This window comes from Mesoplodon bidens (assembly GCF_964165515.1).
Source record: "Mesoplodon bidens genome assembly, chromosome: 2".
NCBI lineage: Eukaryota > Metazoa > Chordata > Mammalia > Artiodactyla > Ziphiidae > Mesoplodon > Mesoplodon bidens.
In genome coordinates this window covers 104,797,328-104,822,911 of record NC_138177.1, presented here as the reverse complement: position 1 = coordinate 104,822,911, position 25,584 = coordinate 104,797,328, and the positions used below count along the sequence as shown (strand labels likewise).

The following is a 25,584-nucleotide window of genomic DNA, read 5'->3' as shown; positions in this document are numbered from 1 at the left end:
TGTGGTAAATGTGTCACATCAGTTTCACGTGTAAATAAGATTTTATAAAGGTTTAATGGTTTATTGACTTACTCTGTATACATATTCATAGAACTGTTTCACACTCAACAACTTGAATTTTGCACTTTAGTTTTAAGCTTCCCGTAGTGGAAGTTGTTGTTCTTGTAATTAGCCCAGTCATAAATGACATTTGAAAATTGCAATCTTGGTTTCTCTTTCAAAAGGAGCTTGAAAATCTTTTTTCAGAGGTGTGACGGCTATCTTGAACTTTTCAACCAGCACTTTTTTTCTTCAGCATAGAAGACAGAAAGGTGTTTTCAGTCATTATTTAAGGTGATGTGCACGTGGAGAAGTCTTAATTTTGTAGTAGTTCAAAAATAAGAAAAGCCTATTTTCTTAGAAGCCATAGTATTTTGAACAGCTTACTTCTCTAAATTTTACATGTTAAATAAGTGTTTAAATTAATATTTATTGAATGCCTGTTATGTGTTAGACTCTTCATATATAATCTGTTTTGTCTTTTACCTGCTCTTCATACTTGTACATTTGTTTCTGTTAAATATTAGTTTAGACAACAGTGTAAGTCACCATCTGTCTGATTCATAGGATAAGAAGATATCAGTCCTTGATTTTAGTTACATAGGTTTTGAAAGTTGGGATAGATTAACTATACTAGCATGTAATTAGTAGGTAGGGATTTATGTGAAAATAGTTTTCTAGACTTTTTATCTAATGAAAGTACCCAGTTTTACATTTAAGACCACATAGGCATGTCATTGAAGGAATTCTGTTCCTTATGGGTTTTGGCTACAACAGAAGATACCAAAAGGAACCCTGCTAGAAGACCAAGTTATTGATATTAGGGCAAGAACTAAATTTGAGAAGTGGTGGAATAATTTAAGAAGAAGCACAAAGAACACTGAAAACAAAATAATTATAGTGACATAGGGATTTTTTTGTTTGGTTGTTTATGAAAGCAGTTGAGTTTTTTCTCATTGTAAAAGTAGCACCAACTGTACAAAAAACTTTTAGAGAATCAAAGAACATGAAATATGCACTGAGTATTAGATGATATTAAGGAATTGTTAATTTGGTTAGGTGTGATGGTTTTATTATGATTATATACGAAAATGCACTTGTATTTAGAGTAAATAAGGAAAAATTTAGGGGTCAAATGACATGATGTCAGGGATTTACTTTAAGATATTGCAAAAAAGGAAGGAAAAATGAAGCAAATGTAACAAAATATAGGGAGATTGAATCTGGGAATAGAAATATGGGGTTATTATTGTTACTGCCTCTATTTTGAAATGTGTTTTAAACTTTTATAATAAGTTTTTTTAAAAAGTAATACATGCTTATTCCAGAAGATTTAGGCTGTAGAAAGTGATATAAATAAGGAAGCGAAAATCACCTGTAAGCCCACCACTCAACAGTAACTATTAATATTTTGATGTTTATCCCTGACATATATGTGGTATAGATGGTGTGTGTATATTCATTCCCTTTGGTTCCGTCTGGTATAGTCTAAACCTAGAGAGAATGACATATGTTCGATATATACTATGTGTGATATGCAATTGCATTATAACATGTATGTTTTTATAAAAATGGAACAATACTACATATGCATTTTTCACTTAACATTTATCATGAATATCTTTCCACATTAAAAAATATAGATTTATATTATTATTTTAAAGATTTTATTATTATATGGTTGTATCATAATTTATTTAACCACCTGTTGATGGACATTTGTTACCATTTTTTCACTACTAAAAATATTTCTCCAATAACCATCTTTTTTATGTTTGATTATTTCTTTAGGATAAATTTTTTCATAGCAAAACTATTGGGTCAAAGAGTGTCCACATTTAAAATATTAGTATATATTGTCAAATTGCTCTCTAGAAATGTACCAATGTTTACTCTTACCATAAGGATGTAATGAGAAATATGCCACACTCCCATATTGGACCATTTGGAGGGAAGTTCTTCTGGCCTGTGTTCTTTCCATTTATTTAATATTTGAAAGTAAAAAGGTAAGAAATACTAGAGACAAGAACATAGCTGGCAGCCAAAATGATATTTTTGCATTTCAGTGCCTCATTCTGTAACATAGGCTACAAAATAGAGTGTGGAGTTATTTTGAAATATTTCTTTATGACTTCTTACCAGTTATAACCTTACTTAATTGACTCCACCTCAGTGTTTCCCTATGGAAAATCCAGACTTAGGCAAGACCCCCAGAAACGTATCTATGTAATTATATTTTAAAGGAAATGTAATTTTTTATTTTCAGATTGCCTGGACTTATGGGGCCTCTTCAGATTACATTAGGAGATGTTTACACACAACTTAAAAATCTTGTCCGAACTTTCAGGTTAGTGTTAATATTAGGATTTTCCTTCTCAGTTATTTTGACTTTATGTAATTGCCTTGCAGAATCCATAGTAGACTAAGGCATGAAGAAAGTAAATGAGTTACCTTCATTGTCTTAAATCTAAATACTGTTTTATTTTCTCTTCCACTAAACAACATTACTTATATCTTTTGTTTTCTTTTGTTTTTGTTTAATTTTTATTGTAGTTGATTTACAGTGTTAGTTGCAAGTGTACAGCAAAGTGAATCAGTTATATGTATACATATATCCACTCTTTTTTAGGTTCTTTTCCCATCCCTGTGCTATACAGTAGGAAGGTCCTTATTAGTTATCTGTTTTATATGTAATAGTGTGTATATGTCAATCCCAATCTCCCAATTTGTCCCTCCCTCTCCAGCTTATATCTTTTGTTAAATGCAACCCCTTATTTGCTCAAACCTTGATATGTTTAGTTTGGGGTAGTTTATTTATGGAATAGCCTAAAATTAAGAAGGAGAATATCTGAGACACAAAGGTGGTTAGTCAGTGACATCTTGGATTTTAGTGAATTAGTAAATATATATCAGATGACCAGCACTATGGACAATACAGAAGAAGACTAATGCCCACCCTCGAGGAAGAGGTCCTGTGAGAAGACAAGGTGAGCACAGAGAGCAGTGCAAAACAGTGGATAATTTAGCTTTGAGTAGTGTGGAACAGACTTAAAGTGATAAGACAAGGACAGGAAGAATAGAGAATATCAATTACGAAGTGGAGCAGTTGGGATTTTTCTGCAATTATCAAGGTAAAAATATTCAACAGGCTAAGAGGAGGTTCTCTACTTAGAAGCCTAGAGATAGGCCTCTAAATAAGTTATTAGTAGAGGTGTACCAAATATGCATTTTGGCCTAATGCCAGTGACCCAAAGTTAAATTAATATTTGTCTGTGACTAAAGCCAGATAGCACCAACATAGGATGAACTTCTAGGGTAAAAGAATCATTTCATCCAAAAAATCAATTCTTATTATAGTTTATTGCCAACAGTAGTAGTAAGATTTTTTTTTTTTTTTTTTTTTTTTTTTTTTATTTTGCGGTACGCGGGCCTCTCACTGTTGTGGCCTCTCCCCTTGCGGAGCACAGGCTCCGGATGCGCAGGCCCAGCGGCCATGGCTCACGGGCCCAGCCGCTCCGCGGCATATGGGATCCTCCCGGACCGGGGCACGAACCCGTATCCCCTGCATCGGCAGGCGGACTCTCAACCACTGCGCCACCAGGGAGGCCCAGTAGTAAGATTTTTAAAGTTTACAAGTATAATACAGGAACAATTTCTTGGCACTGTCAGCAATTGGATTTCTCTTGCAGTCCCTGTATTGTACATAGATAATACCAAATAGATATACACTTTAAACCAGTACATTTGAAAACATCCCTAACCTTTTCGTGTGCCACAAAGTCATTCAGGAAAATGTTTTCCAATAAATTATTTAATAGGAACTAGGATTCAAAGTTTAGGCATGTCTCAAAAATTCTTCATCTTCAGCTACTGAAAAGGATTGTTTGTAACACTTTATGTTTGAATCTTCAGCCTTCATAGACCTAAGACTATATTAAGACATTCTTGTAGAGTTGTTTACTGTGAAGTTTTACTAAACAAAATGTGTTTGGGGTACCCTAATTTTCTCTAACAGGCTTGTCTTAACATCTTAAAAATTATTTTGATTAGAGATTATATTTGAATTATTGCCCATCCTTTATTTACATAGTTTAGGTATTTTTCCATCCCATGGTATTATGAGGTAACATTGTTTTTAATTCATCATCACAAGGTGTGAAGAATTCCCCAATAGGATGTTTTCTTGAAAAATTTATGACTTAAATGGAAGTAAATAACTGAAATTTAAATACAGCTCTTAAATGTTATTTTCTTTAATGTTATGAATGGTAGTACATGATACAGTTCTGCAAAGACTGAATTATGATAAATCTAATATCTATTATTTTGTCTTACATTATTTGAATTTTTATAAACATTTTTTCCAAGATATAATGTTCTTGAGGAAGTTATCTATTTAATGTATGACATATTTGTATTAACTGTCAATCTATTTTGCTAAATAACTGAAAATTTTTACTAATTCTTTTATGCATAAAATTAAGTTTTCATAAGCAACATTAATTACTACAGCATTTTACTCTTATATTGACTGATAAAACAAGCACATAAGAACATTTTCACTCCATTTCATCTAGAATGTTTATATTTGAAAGTGAATGTTCAGGGAATAACAATAAATCTGAATGACATGATTGTGCTAATTACTGACATTGTTACACTCATTGGATGTCTTGGTAACTATCCAATCACAAGATCATTGATCACACACAAGTTTAAGAATGCCAGAAATGATGCTCAGATTGGCCTAGGCCTTTGGAAGACTGACTAAATGCTTTACTAAAAGGAGGGTTTGGGCCAAATACCAAGACGAAAGCTGAACTTCTTTGCATTTCTATTTAGTTAGGAAAAGAGAGACACTTGTTTTTTAGGTCTAGGTCGTATACCTGTCACAAAACCATGCATCCAAAAGAAAACAAAAGTTTTTCAACTGTCTACACTGATGATAAAGTTTGAATAGATCTGTACAGTGTGGATTTGTTAGGAAGTAAATATCATATTAAGAAAGGTTAGCTGAGGGAAGATGAAGACCAGGTTCTACTCTGTTTCATTGATTTTTAAAAGACTTGTTACTCAATTTCTTGCAGACAGTGTTTATTTAATCACCTTTCTGAGCAAACTGGTAAAGTCACTAAAGACACATTAGATGAAATATTAGAATAAAGCCTTTGATTTTGAACTACAAATATGAATTTTGTACTTCATTTTTTACCCCCCTCATTTAGAATAGATGAACAAGTGATTCAACTTACTCTGCCTATATTTTCTAAAGCCAATTGTTTTTCTACCTAATTGTATGTTTTCTTTCTTCTTTTTTAACTATTCTGAGGTTCTCAGAACTTACTAGAAACCCATTGGAAAAAAATGTTTGGCTACAACTGCAAGATTGCCACATTATTACTTTCATGTGCCCTAGAAATTTAGGTATTTCAGGTTGGAAACCACTCACTGTCCAGGCCGTTTGTTATTTTGGTCTTTTGAAGCAGCCCTGGTAATAATGTTTAGTCCATGTCAATACGTGTATTCAATATAGTACTTACTATCTGCCGGACTGTGCTTGGCACTTTACACATTTAATTTCCAAAAAATAGTGGTATTATCCTCATTTTACAGATGAGAGATGAGAGATTAAGTAATCTCAAATCACACAACTAGTAGTTGGGTTTAGACCCCAAATCTAAGTCGAGAGGATAGATCTTAAGTGGCCTCACCAGAAAGAAAGAAAGAAAGGGAAAGAGAGAGAGAGAGAGAGAGAGAGAGAGAGAGAGAGAGAGAGGGAGGGAGGGAGGGAGGAAGAAAAAATGGTAACTGTGTAATGGAAGTGTTATTTAGCTTGATTGTGGTGGTCATTTCACATCGTATACATATATCAAAACATCAACTTGTGTACCTTAAATATATATAATTACTGTGTGTCAATTATACCTCAGTAAAGCTGGAAAAAAATTTTTATAAATTTATTTTATTTATTTATTTTTGGCTGCATTGGGTCTTCATTGCTGGGTGCAGGCTTTCTCTACTTGTGGCAAGTGGAAGCTACACTTCATTGCGGTGCGCGGGCTTCTCATTGTGGTGGCTTCTCTTGTTGCGGAGCACGGGCTGTAGGTGCGTGGGCTCAGTAGTTGTGGCTCGCGGCCTCTAGAGCACAGGCTCAGTAGTTGTGGCACATGGGCTTAGTAGCTCCGTGGCATGTGGGATCTTCCCGGACCAGGGCTCTAACCCGTGTCCCCTGCATTGGCAGGTGGATTCTTAACCACTGCACCACCAGGGAAGCCCCTGAAAAAAAATTTTTTAAGGAATCTATTGGTTGTCTCGGTAATTATTAGTATTAAAGATTTTTTTAAAGTAATTTCATTTATCACCACTCTAGACCCCAAGTAAGAACTCTACTTGAGAGGATTCTGTTACCTGTGCCTTCTGTGACACATAAGCTAGCCAAGACAAGAGGCACAGTGTTCTTTAGTTTAGTAAGAGGTAGCCAACAGACTGCAGAAATGAAAAGACTCAAATGTCATTTTCCTTTTATATTTATAAACTGTTATTTTATCACCTTTTTCTGTCATTCTTATTTAGTTTTTTCAAGTTACTTTCTGCATTATTTACACTAAATTAAAACAAAGCCTAGATGAAACAATATGATGTGTGGGATTTGCTTCATAATTATCCAGGTTAGGGTGATGTTGAATATGAGGTTGTATAGATGAAACATGATTGACCAGGAGTTGATAATTGTTAAAGTTGTGATGACTATATGGGAGTTGATTTTATGTTCTATTTTTATATATGTTTGAAATTCAACAAGTTCTGCAGAAATAATTCAAAAAATTCTTCTTTGTTTTGGTGTACGGGGTGCTATATATAAAAACGTTGTTGTTAAGTTATTTTTGAAAATATTTACTCTTTAGTACTTGCAAGTCCAAGTCTATAGCTTTAATAAAAATTGCTTAAATTGACTTTGCTGCTTTTTAGCAAAATGTCAGTTACTTACAATACAGAAAGACCTCTGGTAAGATAACGCGTTTTGGGGTCTTCAGATTGTGGCAGGACAGTTTTAACAGGTATGTGACCATAGGCTAGGTCTTCTAGGTGAAGTCTCTGGGAAAACACCATATTGATGACAGTGACTAGTGTTGGGAGATCTTTTCAATCAATACTGGTGGTGGGAGAGTTGACATAAATAACCATATCTTTCTCTTTGAAATGATAATCAATAATAGGAACTTGTAGAACAGTGATTCTTAAGCCAGTTGTGCATCAGAATTACCTGGGGAGCTTTTAACAACTGCAGATGCCTGGCTCCACCCCTAGAGATTGAGTTTCATTTGGCTGGGGTTGGGCTCAGACATTAGTGTTTTTCAGAAGCCCCCCAGGTGATCCTAATATTCAACCAGCGTTGAGAGCCTGTTAGAAGTAAACATGAAGCAGCTTTTTCAGCTCTTTGAAGAATCTTTCCCCAGTGAATAGAGCTGTGCTTTCCACTGAATTGCATCATAGTCATTTATCTGGAATGTTACATTGATTTACCTGTCATAGTGGTTCCATCAGAAGCTGCTTGGTAATGATTCACTGTTGTCACTGTTGAAGCAAGATATTTTTCTAAATATGATTTGAATTAAAATTGTATTTTGACACACAAGTCCTTTTTAAATTTCATCAGTGATGACTCAATGTATTTTTTCTAAATCTGTATTGAATTTCCAATTATATTTTGAAACTGCTTTTAAAATGTTTTCTATCAAATATTACTGTTTTAATTTTTGAATTATCACTCAGAAAATAGTTAAGTATGATAATTTAGCATCTGTGCTTGAAATTATTTTGGCTCAGCAAAAGGGGAAATATGATAGCAGGTAAAAATTTTGCTGTTCTGCCACTTAAAGTACTTTGAAGTGAAAGCAGAGACCTTGTGTTTTCCCTAATGCCTGAAATGGTAGCATAGAGCAGGCACTCACTAGATTTTTTTCTGAACGAGTAAATAAATTCATGAAATCTTAAATTTGTCTTGGCTTTGGGAGATTTGAATACAATAGAAAAGGAAATTCTATTTAACTGTTTTTGACATTTTTTTTTCTTACATGCTTACCCTTCTTTGGCCTTTTTTGGTTATGTGCTAGATTCTGTTTTAGTTGCTACAGATAAAACAGTGAACAAAATGAAAAAAATTCCTTCTCTCATTAACTATTCTAATGGAGAGGATATGTTAAATTTTAAAGACAATATGTATGTTATTATTATTATATGGTGATATACCTTTTTCCCTTTCCCAGTTCATTCTCCTCCTTTTCTCTCCAGAAGCAGGGAAAAAGGGATGGTACTAAGAAGGAAGTTGTGATTTTTAAATAGGCTGGTCAGGGAAGACCTCATTGAGAAGGTGCCATCTGTATAAAGACCTAACAGTTGGTGAGGGAACAAGCCATGTTGCTATCTGTGAAAATATATCAGACAGGGAACAACAGGTGCAAATGCCCTGAAGCAGAAGCAGGCCTGGTAATGTTCACAGAATATTAAGGATGCTGGTGAGGCTGGAGAAATGAGCAGAGGCAAAGGTACAAAGAGATATGGTCAGAGAAGTAAAGGTCAGGAAATGGCTATAGTATAGTTACATAGTCCTTGGAGCCATGGTCATTCTTTGACTTTTACTCTGAGTGAGATGCAAAGCAGTTTGTGGATTCTGAATAGGGGAAGGATGTGATCTGACATATATTTTTAGCAGTATCACTCTGTCTGCTGATTTGAGAATTATAGTAGATGGTCAGAGGCAGGAAGACCATTTAGATGTTGTTTAGGATATTGTTTCCGTAATCTAGGCAAGAAATGATGTTGACCAAGGTGAAAGTAGTGGAGGTAATAAAAAGCGATAAGATTTTATTTTGAAAATAGAACCATCAGGATTTGATGACTGATTTGACATGGGATATTGAAGAGAGTCGAGGTTACCCACAGAATTTTTGGCTTGAACAACTGGATTCTAAAAGGATTGGGTAGCCATTTACTGAGATGGAGATACCTGCAAAAGGACCCAGTTTGCGGGGGAAGATAAGGAAATCAATTTTGGCTATACTAAAGTTTTGAGATGCCTGTTAGACATTCAAGTGGAAATGAAGGTAGATCATTAGATATAGAAGTCTATAATTCAAGGAAGAGGTACAGGCTAGAGATAATAAATTTAAGAGTTGTGAGCACATAGTTATCTAATATTTAAAACTATAAGATTGGATGACATCACCAAGGGAATGAACACATATAGAGGAGAGGAGAGACACAAGGGCAGAGGCCCTGGGGTGATCCAGAATCTCAGAAGGAGTGCCAGTGAGAGGGGAGGGGAATCAGGCGAGGGGAAACCAAGTGAAGAAAGTGTTCCAAGGAGAAGGGAGTGATCAACTGTGTCAAATGCTCCTGGTAGATTAAGGTGGGAACTGAGAAATGTCCATTGGATTTGGCAACATGGACGTCGTTTGTATGTTTAATCCTCACAAGAACCCTGCGAGGTAGGTAGTACTATTGTCCCCATTTTACTAAATTAAAAAAAAAACAAGTTTTACAGCCATTGAATGTGTCCAGCGTAAAACACTACTAATGACAGATCTGAATATTGAACCCATATCTGTCAGACTCTTTAACCACTATACTGTACTTGCTTTTTATATCATATAGACTTTTAACTATGGAAACATTTGTAGACATTTTAACTATGGAAAAAATTCAGAGTAATGTAACAAAGATACACATATTCTCCACTCAGAATTAATATATTTTAATATTTATTAGATTTGATTAAGACATACATTTTTAAATAAAATGTTATAAGTTCATTCATTCATTCAGAAAAAATTAATTGAATCTCTTCTGACTCTTATTCTGGGCACTTGGAATAAATATGTGAAGAACACAAAGATTCCTGCCCTCAGCCCAGGCAAAACAGAAAATAAACAATAACTGTATGTTAGGTGGTAAGTGGTACGAGGATAAAGAAAAATACATAGCAGGATAAGGAAAGTCAAGAGTTTGGGGCTGGCTGGGGCTTCCCTGGTGGCGCAGTGGTTGAGAATCTGCCTGCTAATGCAGGGGACACGGGTTCGAGCCCTGGTCTGGGAGGATCCCACATGCCGCGGAGCAACTAGGCCTGTGAGCCACGACTACTGAGCCTGCGCGTCTGGAGCCTGTGCTCCGCAATAAGAGGCCGCGATAGAGGCCCGCGCACTGCGATGAAGAGTGGCCCCCGCTTGCCACAACTAGAGAAAGCCCTCACACAGAAATGAAGACGCAACACAGCAAAAATAAATTAATTAATTAATAAAAAACTCCTACCCCCAACATCTTCTTTACAAAAAAAAAAAAAAAGAGTTTGGGGCTGGGAGGTGGAGGGAGTTGCACTTACTAATAGTGTGGCCCAGGTAGATCCTACTGCAAAGGTGACGTTAAGAAAACTTATCTATCATTCAGGCAGATGGAATCACCAATGCAAAAGACCTAAAACATGAAGTCCTCTTTGTCCTCTTCGCCAATCCATTCTCCTTTTCCTCCCAGAAGCAACCAGTACTGTGAATTGCGTGTATATCTTTCCAGTCTTTGTTTTTATAATTTTAGTACATATATTTGTGTCCATAAATATGAATATTGTCTGTTCTTGAATTGTATAAATAATGTCATACCATACTTGCTTTCATTCAAATTATGATGAGCAAAATGTGTAAGTTGGGCTTCCCTGGTGGCGCAGTGGTTGAGAGTCTGCCTGCCGATGCAGGGGACATGGGTTCGTGCCCCAGTCCAGGAAGATCCCACATGCCGCGGAGCGGCTGGGCCCGTGAGCCATGGCCACTGAGCCTGCGCGTCCGGAGCCCGTGCTCCACAACGGGAGAGGTCACAGCAGTGAGGGGCCCGCATACAGCAAAAAAAAAAAAAGTGTAAATTCATTCTTTTTAACAGCTATTTAGTATTCTATAAAAATGCCACAATTTATTATTTTTTCTATTATAAGCAGTGTCACATCAAACATCTTCATATACATTTCCTTATGCATAGTGAGAGAGTTTAAGGTTTATATTTAGAAGTTATTCATATGCATTTTCAGTATTATTAGATATTGCTAAATTGTTTGATTACTCACATCAACAGTGTGTTAAAAGTAGTATTTCTTTATGTCCTCACCAACCCTTGGTATTATTAATCTTTTATTTTTGCCAATGTAATGGAGCGAATTATTTTTATATTAATTTCCCGGATTAATAGTGAGCTTGAGCTCCTTTTCAAATGTTTACTGGCCATTCAACTTTCCTCCTCTGTAAATTACCTGCTCATGTCCTTTGCTAATTTATTAATTGGCTGGGTTTTTTCCCAAAGACTTTATTTAAAATCAGTTTTAGGTTCATAGCAAAATTGGGAGAAAGGTACAGAGATTTTCCTTATGCCCCCTTCCCCCACACAAGTAGCCTTCCCCGTTAAAACCATCCCCCACCAGAGTCATACATTTGCTATAATTGATGCACCTATGTTAATGACATCATTATCACCCAGAGTCCATAGTTCACTCTTGGTGTTGTGCATTCTGTGGGTTTGGACAAATGTATAATGATGTCTATCCATTATTATAGTAAGAGTATTTTCACTGACCTAAAAATCCTCTGCACTCCACCTATTCATCTATCCTCCTTCACCCCACAACTCCTGGCAACCACTGATCTATCTATCTATCTATCTATCTATCTATCTATTTATTTATTTATTTAGCTAGCTAGCTATTTGGCCGTGCCAGGTCTTAGTTGCCGCGTGCAGGATCTTCGTTGCCACATGCGGGATCTTTAGTTGCAGCATGCGGGATCTTTTAGTTGAGGCATGAGGGCTCTTAGTTGTGGCATGCCAGTTCTAGTTCCTTGACCAGGGATCGAACCAGGGCCCCCTGCTCTGGGAGCTCAGAATCTTAACCACTGGACCATAGGGAAGTCCCTGATCTTACTATCTCCATAATTTTACCTTTTCCATAATGTCATATACTTGGAATCATACAGTTTGTAGCCTTTTCAGTCTGGCTTCTTTCACTTAAATAATATGCAATTAAATTTCACTTAAATAATATGCATTTAAAATACCTCTATGTCTTTTCATGGCTTGATAGCCCTTTTTTTTATGGTGTTATTTATTTATTTATTTGGCTGCATCGAGTCTTAGTTTCGGCACTCGGGATCTTTGTTGCGGCATGCGGGATCTTTCGTTGCAGCACATGGGCTTCTCTCTAGTTGTGGCACGCGGGCTCAGTAGTTGCGGCGCGTGGGCTTAGTTGCCCCACAACATGTGGGATCTTAGTTCCCCAACCAGGGATCAAACCCGCGTCCCCTGCATCAGAAGGTGGATTCTTAACCGCTAGACCACCAGGGAATTCCCAGTAGCTCATTTCTTTTTAGGGCTGAATAATATTCTAGTGTCTGGATGTACCACAGTTTATCCATTTACCTACTGAAGAGTATCTTGTTTGCTTCCCAGTTTTTGACAGATATATTAGTAGAGCTGCTATAAACATTCATGTGTAGGTTTTCGTGTGGGCATAAGGTTTTGACTCCTTTGGATAAATAAATACCAAGGAGTGTGATTGCTAGATTATATGATAGGAGTATGTTTAGTTTTGTGAGAAATACCAGACTGTCATCCAAAATTGCTGTGCCATTTTTTTTTTCCCACCAGCAATGAATGAGTGTTCCTCTTACTTCACATCCTTGCCAGCATTTGGTTTTGTTGATGGTCAGGATATTGGCCATTCTAATAGTGTGGTATATCTCATTGTTTTAATTTCCATCTCCCTGATGACATATGATGTGGAGCATCTTTTCATATGCTTATTTGCCATCTGTATATCTTCTCTAATAAGGTGTCTGTTGAAGTCTTGGACCCAATTTTTAATTGGGCAGTTTGTTTTCCTATTGTTAAGTTTTAATATTTCTTTGATATTTTGGATAACAGTCCTTTATCAGATGTTGTTGGCTATTTTTTTAATTGATTTATAAATGATATTTTTAAAATGCTTTCTGAGAAATAAGATGACTACAGTGTATTTTATTGTCATCAACTGCTAAGTGATAGAATTTACTTCTGATTTTTTAAAACTTAAGTTTTCTTGAATAAAGACCTAGCATTATAATTTATTAAGTCAACTCTCATTTCTGTAAATTAGGGATTATGACATCCCTTAATTGCCTGCTGCCAACCTAGCACAAGGTAGAAAGGTACAAAAGTTGAATTAAAATTAAAATCAGAAATTGCTTACCTTATCAGCTTTAATAAAACATTTGATTAGGGAAAAACATAGAGGATATGGTTACAGGGAGGTGTATGTGTTTGTGTATTTTAATAAACCATGCAGTTCAGTTTCCCATATTGTTCCTATATCACCATCTTGTCTAATGGTAGTATTGTTATAAATATATAAAAGTGGGGCTAGAACACTTCCTTTTTTTTTTTTTTTGCGGTACGCGGGCCTCTCACTGTTGTGGCCTCTCCCGTTGCGGAGCACAGGCTCTGGACACACAGGCTCAGCAGCCATGGCTCACGGGGCTAGCCACTCCACGGCATGTGGGATCTTCCCAGACCGGGACACGAACCCATGTCCCCTGCATTGGCAGGCAGACTCTCAACCGCTGCACCACCAGGGAAGCCCTAGAACACTTCCTTTTAAGATGGCCATTATTAGATACTGAATATCAAGCCACATTATTATAGTATTGACTCTGTTCTATCAAATATAACAAGAATTTAAAAACAGTGCTCTTTAACACGCGATATCATAAAACTGATTATATCTAAAAATGGAAAGGTTATGTATTTAACAATCTTTGGGTAAATTTTCTCTCACTGTCTTTCAGATTAACAAACAGAAATATTATACATAAACCTGCAGAGTGGACCTTAATTGCTTTGGTGTTGCTGTCATTGTAAGTACTCTTTCATATTTTTAACTCTAAATACTAAATATGAAGAATTTTGATTAGGGGAAAACAAAGTTATTCACTGATTTTCTAAACTTTCTTGGAAAATATTGTAACTCTATTTTGTGCCTATTTTCCTTTCCTATATGATAAAATAACTTTCATGTAAAGTGATATGCTATATTTTGATAAGTTGTAATCATTCTCTTTATATTTTTTACTATCTTTTCTTCTAAGGGCATTTTTCTTCTCAAATATTATTTGTAATCATTTGAAAGAGAAGAACATCTCCATGTGGGATATGATATATACAGGCTAGTCCCTTAATTTCATTTTTAACAGTACATTTTATTAATGTTAAATGGCCTCATTATTTTACATCTGTATTTTTACCAATATAGCTAATGCTATTTCATTTTTCATCAGCATTTTTATCAGTGATATCATCAGAAAAGTTTTGTTTTCCAAATTAATGTACATCTTTAAAATCAAACAGATTTAAAGGAACTAAAGTAGATACTACACAAGCATATATAAAACATTTAATACTCATTCACCTTTTAAGAAATCACTAGTGGTGTCTAAGGCTGTCTTTCAATAGAGTTAAAACCATCTAGTAAGTATAGTGTTTTTCAGCTTGAATTGCAAAAGTCTTCTTTTGAAGACCATTCATTACTGCATTACTGTTGCTACTTGGTACTTGTTAGGTCATTGAAGCCCATAGGACATTGAATACTTACTGGACACTCACAGGTCAAGAAGTGTTATGAGCCAACCTCATAGCATCTCCAGCCCTACTTTTCTTTCTTTGATGTTACTTCGGTCTGACATGTTATTCTGGCCTCACTATCCCATAGAAGGCTGTGCTGGGAGGCATTAGAGTAGGCTTCAGTGAGCCAGCATACGTGTCACCCAACGAGATACAGCTCACATGATTCGTTAAATCAGAACACAGAAAATAACTTTACTTGAATGCCCTGACATAAATTTTTTATCAACCATAAGAACAAATCTTTTGTCATTTCTGCTATTCAGTATTCCAGTTGAATTGGTAATTTGTGAAACAGATCTTAATTTTTTAGAGAGTTCTTTCCAGTTTATGAAATTTGTAAATATTTTGGTCACTGGCCAAAAAATATCAGAATCTCTGCTCACCCACCATATCCTATGCCTGCTAATAAACCCTGGTAGATAACTGTTTAACTGTACTTCTGTAGTTCATTATACTAAAGGGGAAGTAGCTTTTTTGGTTGACAAGTCAGAGGCCCAGGCTCAGCAGTAATCTCAGAATCTTGCTTTCTAAGCCAGTAACTGGAAGTATTATCTTAATGAGCAGCTGCTTACTGAGGACACGTTAGGTCCTACTTCTTTTTGTATCAAACTGTTGCCTTATCTTCCCCAAAATGTATAGCAAGGAACAACAACAGAAAAAAGTATGGAAAATGAAATTTAAAAGTCTACTATCAAAATTTCCTAAGTTTATTCCATACAAAAGTATACCTCTAGTATTTGATTTTAATAGAGGCACCCATGTGGCCCAAAATACTGAAAGCTTTGCTAGTCCTTTTATTTGACTTGCCTAACTTTGGATGTAGTGTAGGTATTTCAAGGGTCAGTGACCCATAAAAATAGTAACTTAATTGAATTCAAGAAACGAAACTGCACACATGTTAGACATGTTGCATATTTCACATTGTGCAGTCAGTCTTAAGGTTGTAGCAGTAAACACTGTTTCCTTTTGTCATTCACCTTGAATCCTTCTCTTTCATTATTCCCTAAGCCCTACAGTTAGATCTACCCATCCTTCTCCTAGTCTTTGGTCCTTTTGATCCCTTGACAACTAAAAACCTTTCCAGTTAGGGCCCTCTTGGCTTCTTTTAAAATCTTTGGTCACTATAGACACCAAGTTAGCTGGTACCTCTTGGGTTTTGCCTTTCAAATCTTGTTCTCTCATAATTTTCTGTAACTTTTGCTATAGGCCCTCTTTGAACATTCTTTATCTTCCCTAGCTGAATCTCCTTATTGTTTGGTCATCTGATCCTAAGACTTCTGTCTCCTGTCCCCATATTATTTTATTTCTTATTTCCTCATTTCTCAGAAAATCCCCTTCAGCTTTTCATATTTCTGCCCCCAGGGAATCTGTGACTCAACTGATAGCCCCTTTCCTTCTCAGCCTGTCCTTTTTTCATCCTTTTAGAATAAATATTACTATATGAGATGGGGATAAGATTAAAATACATATCCATTATGTTAAAACTAATCCCATTGGCTTCTGTAAAGTATAATTATACTTTATATTTGCACCCCTCTTTCCTCCCACTTAAGAGTTCACAGTTACTTTTTAGGGAAGATATTTTGTTACTGGGGAAAGAAAAAGTAGGCATGAGGGCCAGCATTAGATAAAGAACCTTAAACCCAGGGCTTCCCTGGTGGCGCAGTGGTTGAGAGTCCGCCTACCAATGCAGGGGACACGGGTTCGTGCCCCGGTCCGGGAAGATCCCACATGCCTCGGAGCGGCTGGGCCTGCACGTCTGGAGCCTGTGCTCCGCAACGGGAGAGGCCACAACAGTGAGAGGCCCGCGTACTGCAAAAAAAAAAAAAAAAGAACCTTAAACCCAGTGAAAAGTATGGAGACTTTAGGCACTCAAAGAGGTATGTGCATATGAAGAGAAAGGAGGTAAACGCTCACATGTGTTTGTAGAACAGTAACCCCTCATTCAGCCTTTTGATTTATTGCCACTAAGATTGAACGTAGGCATACATGGGATTACCTTTTTTAAAATAATTATCCTATGATTCAGAAACTCTTTGTATCTACTCTCAAATTGCCAATGGAATTTTTTTAGTCATTGTAGACATTTCTGGAATTCATATTAAAAGGTGAACTTCTTATAAATCTTTATAGCTAGGAAAAAGGTTCTGAATGGCAGTTGTAGCCACTGAAGATATGAATATAGTAAGATAATATGTTCAGTATTATTATAACAGTGGTACTGTTCTTTGTATATGAATATTGCCAAGTTTTGTTAATATTAGCATTTGTTTAATGCATGAAAGGTGTTTTCAAAATTCCTGAGAACCACTTAGAAAAGGATACATATACACATATATAATTTTATTAGTAAAATAAATGGCTGAAGTCTAGCTCTTGTTAGAGGGAAAAATCAACATTTTGAGCAAAACATGATAGTCCAGATGAAAGAAATCTGGGTCTTGAATTTTCACATCTGTATTCTTAAAAGTAGATAAGGTGTCTCTGTAGCAAATCATCTTTTCCTAGTAACTTCCCTTGCACTTTCACAGATGTATTAACATTTTAAAAATTTGAACCACAATGTGTAATTTATCAGTGTATACTGATGGGAATTTTATACCCATATAATCTCAGAAAGAAATTCATCAAATCAAATTGGTTCACTTGATCTTTCCACACTCAATGCATCTATATATAAAAATACAATATGACCCATTTAGATTTCATTTAGATTTCTCACTAATTCCATAGGACTTGGATGGCCAGTGTGACTGCAACGTTTATTGATATTTATACTATGCATTCAGACCCTAAATAGTTACCAAGAGCACACTGAAAGACTTTCAAAGCTTAAGCAGTATACATTTTTTTTTTTTTTTTTTTTAGCTGCGTTGGGTCTTTGTTGCTGCACACGGGCTTTCTCTAGTTGTAGCAAGCGGGGGCTCCTCTTCATTGTGGTGTGCGGGCTTCTCATTGCAGTGGCTTCTCTTGTTGTGGAGCACAGGCTCTAGGTGCACAGGCTTCAGTAGTTGTGGCTCACAGGCTTCAGTAGTTATAGCACGCGGGCTCCAGAGCTCAAGCTCAGTAGTTGTGGTGCACGGGCTTGGTTGCTCCACAGCATGTGGGGTCTTCCTGGACCAGGGCTGGAACCCATGTCCCCTGCATTGGCAGGCGGATTCTTAACCACTGCACCACCAGGGAAGTCCCAGTATACATTTATTTAACAGTGAAGGAATTAATGTTCCTTTACTCCTCTCATTTTTATTTAATAAATGTTATAATTAACAAAGGTAAGTTCTCAAGAACTCCTTACACATAGAAGGACATCTATAATAGTGATAATGCTGTTTTTGTTTGTTTTTGCTTTTAGTAACTTATTAGAAATGCAATAAAGTAACCTGGTAGTTGGTGTTATTGCTTAAACTCCTGGCTATAGTAATTTTTTGTTTTTGTTGAACCTTATCATACTTTATGATTACATACTATATGTTGAAATAATATAAAATCAAATCTGATTTTCTCACATAAATATGCTCTTTAGGCTCTTTCCACAGTCTTGATGCATGATTTTTCATAAAAATCATAAAAATGTATATGAATATATATAGTCTGCTGTAAATATTTTAGTACCTGTATGCTCTACTCTGTAAAACTTTTAATGTATTTATATATTTTGATGTGTTTATACATCAAGTTAGAAAGCACAGTAAATTACATTAAAGTGTGTTTTCTGATGCCTCCTCATAGTATATCATATATTTGTTTTTATATTCCTCATAATTTTCATCTACCCTTACCCTACCCTTCTGTATAGGAAAACAGAAAACATCACTTTTTATCATGGTCATGGTTTTCAGAGTAGTTTCTCTGAGAAGATTTTGACTGGTATTTTGAGATTTTATAGCTGTAGGACACCCTCCTCAGCTCGGTCCTTATCCTCCTTTCCCTCTTCCCTTTGCCCTTAGTCTTCCCAGTGTTCTTTGACCTCTGTCATTATACTTGAGCCTGTAACATGAGTGGGGACTATGCAGATGTTGACCTAAAGCTGAGAAATCTAGGGAAGGGTCCAGACCAAGGCTGGCAGCCAAAGAGAAGCCATATAGAAGGCTATGGAGAAGCAAACTGACTGGCCTGAGTTCTGTGTGCAGCACACATGCCAGAAATACAATAACTTCTTGTATTTAAAATGTAACTTTTTCACCCAAGTTTAATGTGGAACCTTTGTAAAAAGCCCACTGCTTATGTATTGTGATGATCTATGGTTAATTTTAGCATAGGAGTCCAGAGTCTCTTTGTGGATAGCCAGGGAGAGGTGTGTATTGTGTTCCATGGGAGTGATTTGGTTATCTGATGAAGGAGTAAGTAGGTAAATACTTACTTACTTTGTGCTACTTAGAAAGAATGGAGGGTAGAAAGTGACTTGTGGTAGTCTAACATGGATACATGCTATTCCTAGTTTTATGCCCTTGATGTTCTCTAATGGAAAGCTTTCAAGATCATCTCCAAAAATGTCTGCTTTCATTTTATTTATCTGAACTGTCTGTTTTCAGTGAACTGTGGCCCACTTCCTAGACAGAGACCATGCAATAGTTTATTCCCCCTAAAAGCTTTGAGTATTCCCGTCGTTCCAGGAGTAGCATGTAAGTCCTGGGAAATGGTATTTAAATAAGCTCAACTTGACCATGATCACTAAAGAAAAGCCTTCACTGGACGTGGGCAGCCACTTTAGGTAACCATCATAAAGGTAGACACTCAGGAGAGTCACTTCCCTAGGGCACTAGATGTGAATGGAAAGATGTGACCAAGGCTTTTTGCCTCAGCAGATTGTTTTTTATAGCGCGCCCATCACTAATTTCCTTAGAGAAATATGTGAGCACACCATGAACATGAAGAGATGATTCCTTAGAAATGTATTGGTTCTCAGAAGTATTCCAAAGCCTTTCTCTTAACATTCCCAATTTAGTTCTCAGTATTTGCGACCATAATAGATAACTGAAATAATTTTTGTTTCCTTATAATTATGGAATTTTTTATACTTAATTGAATTTATTGAGATATAATTCCTATAACTTAAAATTCACCATTTTAAAATGTATAATTCGCTGGTTTTTAATATATTCACTATTTAGTGCAACTATCACCACTGTCTGATTCCAGAACATTTTCATCACCCCAAAAAGAAACCTCATATCTATTAGCTTAGTCCCAGTTTCCCCTTCCTCCATCCCCTGGCAACCACAAATCTACTTTCTGTCTCTATGGATTTACCTATTCTGAACATTTCATATAAATGGAATCATATAATATGTAGCCTTTTGTATCTGGCTCCTCTCACTTAATGTATTCAAGGTTCATTCATGTTGTAGCATGTAACAGTACTTAATTCCTTTTTATGGTTGAGTAATATTCCATTGTATGGATATACCACATTTCATTTATCCATTCATCAGTTGATGGACATCTGGGTTGTTTCCACTCTTTGGCTCTCAAGAACATTTTGTTTACGAGTTTTTATGTGAACGTAAGTTTTCGGTTCTCTTAGGTATATACCTAGGAGTGGAATTAGTGGGTCATGTGCTAACTCTGTTTGACCTTTTGAAGAACTGCCAGACTGTTTTCCACAGTGGCTGCACTGTTTTAAATTTCCACTGGCACTCCATAGATTGAACTTCAAAGGTCATCTCTTCTTGCCTTACACCCAGTAGTCCCACCAGGCTTATATTTGCAGTTTTTCCAAACTTTAAATATGCTTGTTCGTATTAAATTTAGGCCTTCATGGACCTGTAACATCAATTTTTTATGTTCTAGGAATTTCTACTACGTATGCAAAATGAGTACCTATGATCCCCCTCACACACACAAAAAAAAGATCATAGTGTTGAATATGAGACCATATAAATTAAATGTCTGAACCATAACTAGTGGTATTTATTTTGGATTCCTCAATATCCATAAAATTCCTGTTTTGGTTTGTTTTTTGCTTGTGTAAATCTTGGATTTGTTTATCTTATGATATTTACTATCACAATACCCTTGTCATTGTGAAGTTTAAGTAAAGTACTTATTTACTGAGGGTTAAATAATAATTAGATTATTTCTAAGCCCCCTATACTTATTGCTGAGAGTTTATCTAAGAAAAATAAAATATTTTTTAATTGAAGTAACTTTATCCTCAGCCAGCAGGCTCTGTGGGAACCCAGATATTTTCTAAAGGAAAAATAATACTTGGGTAAATTTTTAACCAAAGACTGCTTTCTTCAGTGATTTTTTTTCCCCTCAGAATTCCTCATATTTTTGGCAATTTTATAATGTTGGTTTTTTAATCCATAGGTAGCTAAGAGTCCCCAACCTCGGGCCAGAATACATCTTTCTTTTTTTTTTTTTTTTTGTGGTACACGGGCCTCTCACTGTTGTGGCCTCTCCCGTTGCGGAGCACAAGCTCCAGACGCACAGGCCCAGCGGCCGTGGCTCACGGGCCCAGCCGCTCCACGGCATGTGGGATCCTCCCGGGCCGGGGCACGAACCCATGTCCCCTGCATCGGCAGGCGGACTCTCAACCACTGCGCCACCAGGGAAGCCCCCAGAATACATCTTAAAGTCACCAAGGATCCTCAGCAAAAAGATGTGCTCCCCAGCTTCCCCTTCCCAAGCAGCACAGTAACAGCAGTGGTGACAGCTAGTATCAGGCAGCACTTAGCCCTTACCAGTCACAGCCTCGACTTGAGGAGTCAGTCTCCCTATGTACTCTTGATATCTTCACATCCTGACTGAGCTCACTGAGAGCACAGGTCAGGAGAAGCCAGGAAGCATGAGGCGTAAGGGCACTGTTATCCCTAGCCTCAGGGTTCTGCACCGTAAGAGTGTGATAATCATTGTGTGTGGACACCACTGGTTGGTCCCATTTCTGTCTTAGAGCACTGAAAAAGTTGGAGCCAGTATGCTGAGAGAATTGTTACATAGCAGTAGTTATGAAGAAAAGTTTTTCCAACACACATCTCCAAAGCTGCTCTATAGAGCTGTCACAAACAGGATCTAGATATAAAGTTTAAAGTCACTACAGCCCAGCCCTTTAAACAAACCTATGTGTAATATATCACTACTAAGTGAATTACAAAGAACTTGTTTCTTTTCAATTAGAAATATCAATGGAAAGCATCCCTGCTTCCTTATTAATAGGTAATCCTAAAGCATTAAATGCAAACATTATCAGAACATAAACCATCTGTTATAAGAAAAACATTTTATTTTATTTGGCTGTCATGGTCTTTTATATAATCAAAGTTTTTATCAAAGTGTTTTTTGGTTTGGTTTTTTTTTTTTGGTATGCAGGCCTCTCACTGTTGTGGCCTCTCCCGTTGCGGAGCACAGGCTCCGGACGCACAGGCTCAGCGGCCATGGCTCACGGGCCCAGCCGCTCAGCGGCATGTGGGACCCTCCCAGACCGGGGCACGAACCCGTGTCCCCTGCACCAGCAGGCGGACTCCCAACCACTGCGCCACCAGGGAAGCCCTATCAAAGTTTTTATCTCAGTTTTTTAGACAATAGTTCTGAAATAGAAAGCTCATGATGACATACTTCTTCATGGTATGTTCTTGTCTACTTTGTTTTTCTTTTAGAAGTCCTTAATAGTAATAGCCTCATATGCCTCTGGGTTTTTTCAAATTTGGGGACTTTAGATTTGTGCCTAGGATAAAATTAAATTTATATAAATTATTATTAAGCATTGTTATGATATTTTTAGTAAGTGTAATTCCCTTACCCCAAAGACCACCTTGAACTATGCAAGGGTCTCTTAAAACCCTAAGTTGAGTCTCATTCTGGATTTTGCCTTGCACTAGCAGTGTAGCCTTGCACAAGTTTCTTAACCTCATTGTGCATTTTTTGTCTTGTTGGCAATAAGAGGGGACTAAATCCTGGTTAAATCAACTTGGCAGTGTGAATTCAACTATGAGATGTTATAACTAAGAAACAGTTTTAATGCAGTATGTCAAAGGCTACTGAAGGAGACAGTGGAGATGAGTATATTTAGCATAGGAAACAATGTAATTGTGCTGATAGCCATGGTGACACTGCCCAAGTGTAACTACTTTGTTTGGTATCTTAGTCCTTAAGCTTGGCAAAGAAATACGTTGATAATATTGCTATCCATTCTTTCTGTGGAAAGATTACAGAGTACTCATTTAAGTAAATGGGATGAACACCCCCAAGATTCCTTAACTCTCTTTCTACTACAGACCTAGCTGACATTATACTGCTCTCCACATCAAAGATGAGGGACCTGCCCTGGATATTTAAGGAAACAGTGAAGTGATTTAGTACCTCAGCAATATAAATACTAAAGGTGGTGAAGAGCAAAGTAAAATGTGTAAGTTGATTTTTTTAATGTAAAACTATGTTTTAGAACTCATTTTCTTACAGAATTCTCACTATAACCATGGACCTTTTCTCCCCTGCTTCCATATCATTCTTTTTTTTTTCTTTTTCTTTTTCATATTATTCTTTACATTTTATTCTGGGAATAAGTCTTATCAACAAATAGGGACATCTAGAAACCTGATATTTTATGTCAGAATTTCTGATTCTTTGTTCAGATCACATTTAAGGAATTTTTTTTGTTTTTTTTTTTTGGCTGCATTGGGTCCTCGTTGCTGTGCATGGGCTTGCTCTAGTTGCGGTGAGCGGGGGTTACTCTTCGTTGCAGCACATGGGCTTCTCATTGCGGTGGCTTCTCGTTGCGGAGCACAGACTCTAGGCGTGCAGACTTCAGTAGTTGTAGCACACGGGCTCTAGAGCACAGGCTCAGCAGTTGCGGCGCACAGGCTTAGTTGCTTTGCAGCATGTGGAATCTTCCCGGACCAGGGCTTGAACCTGTGTCCCCTGCATTGGCAGGCAGATTCTTAACCACTGCACCACCAGGGAAGCCCCAAGGAAAAATTTTAAAGTAGTTCTAGAATAACTTTTTTTTTCTTTTATTGATGAAAAGATCCCAACCATTCATTGATATAACTTCTTTGAACTAGGTATGTTGGAGTAATCTGAGTTTCGTCTTGGAGATAGTAGATTGTTAGCTATAGGAATGATAAGCTACCTTGCCTGTAGCCCTGATTTTCCTTATAAAGAGTTTATTTGCACTTTTTAAAAATGTTTTTAATATCATGCCACTAAAACCAGCATAAATAGAGCCCACATTATACCAGGAAAGGATGAGACTCACACTTTGCTGTAGCATCATAACTGTAAATCAGTGTAGAGGCTGACTATACAATAATGGAAAAGTTTTCAAATATTACAAATCTGACTTTAAAATAACCAAAAAATGTTTATTGAGCAGCTGCTATGGGTAAGACTGTATCTTAGGCCTTGTGCGGGATACAGAGACTAAACAGAGATTAAACAAAGATCCTGCCCTGAAAGACTACTGGAGGTTGAGGAAAGGGGGAGATAGATATGTGCACAGGTGACTACAGTAAAAAGTTGCATGTATTATTAAATGGCAAGAAAGAAACACAAACTGTTTGGGGGTTCAGAGAAGCAAAAGAGCTCTACTACGGAGATGAAGAAAGGTTTCACAGAAGTGGGATTTGTGATAGGCCCAAAAGATAGAAACTGTTTCAAGAAATAGAAATGAAAGGATGCGAGCATTCTAGGAAGTACCTGTGTAATGAAAAAAGCAAAAAGAAGAGATGTAGAGTATAAGATAACTGGAAAGAGTGGTTGGGAGTTGGGTGTATTGTAGAGATAGAACCTTTTAATGGCAAGGAAAGTTATTTTAGTGGACAGTGAAAGTCATTTAAGTTTTGAGCAGAGAGTACCATCATGAAGCCAGTGTTTTAGGAAGATCAGTCTTGCTGGAGTCACATCTGATCCTGTCTTCCACCTTGTGCCAGTCCTTCAAAGGCTTCCAGTTGCTCTTGTAGCCTACATGGCCCTGCGTCGTCCAGCCCCTTCTTCTCCAGCCTCTTCTCCTCCAGCCTCATTTCACATCACCCTACCTTGTTCTCCCATTCCTACCACTCTGACCTTCTTTCCAGCCCTTCTCATCATGCTCTCCCTCAGCATAGGACACAGGTTGTTCCCTATATCCAAAATGTTCTTCCCTCCCCTCTTCCTTTGGTTAATTCCCCTTCATCTCTCAGAACTTGAGCAAGTGTTTCTTCCTCAAGAAACGTTTCATGGACTTCCCTGACTAGATCAAGTATCTTTATAATATGCTATCATAACACCATGTACTTATCTTTCCTAGCACTTGCCCTGTTTTCAGTTTTATATTTAATTGTATGATTACTTGATTAATGTCTGTCTCACTCAACTTGAAGATTTTAGGGGCAGGTTCTATGTCTGATTTTACTCACCATTATATACCCAGCACTAAAGCATCGTGCCTAGAACATCATAGATTTACAATAAATACCTGGCAATGAATGAATGAATGATTATTTAGGAAGCTATCATTTCTAGCTTTTTGTTGACTCCTTCCCTCCTGCCTTCAAGTGCTTATTCATCTTTAAAGTTTAAAAAAACAAAAGAGAAAAAAAAAAACCTATCCTTTGTCCATGACTTCACTGACCACCGCCCCCCAGACTATCATCCTTTCATTTGCCAAACTTCTTGAAGAGCTAGTCTGCTGTCAGTGATTCCCGTGCTTTTCATTAATCCCTTGCATTCTGGCTCTTGCCCACAGCATTTATGAAATTGATTTTCTCAAGGCCTCCACTAGTAACAGCCTAATTTACCAGCGAGCACTGAGGCAGTGAACTAAAATGATTACAATGAAAATGAAATGGGAGAGACAGACGATGAGAGTCATTACAGCACCAGAATCTACAAAGTTTAGCAGTGGGGGTAAGGGGAGCCGAACATGATTTCACAAAATTAAGA

General features: G+C 36.9%; 1 protein-coding gene across 3 annotated transcripts in view; it reads left to right on the top strand.

Annotated features, from left to right (window-relative positions):
* The window catches only part of RPAP2 (RNA polymerase II associated protein 2), an 83,613-nt gene that overhangs the window by 34,907 nt on the left and 23,122 nt on the right, over nt 1–25,584 (top strand). For 2 of the 3 annotated variants that reach the window (XM_081223848.1, XM_081223846.1), the window contains exons 10-11: nt 2,306–2,386; nt 13,890–13,958. In XM_081223848.1, coding sequence (XP_081079974.1) covers nt 2,306–2,386; nt 13,890–13,958 — 150 coding nt within the window. Of the gene's footprint in view, nt 1–2,305; nt 2,387–13,889; nt 13,959–22,940; nt 23,282–25,584 lie in introns of those variants that run through there. The other variant, XM_081223847.1, reaches the window with a different exon arrangement.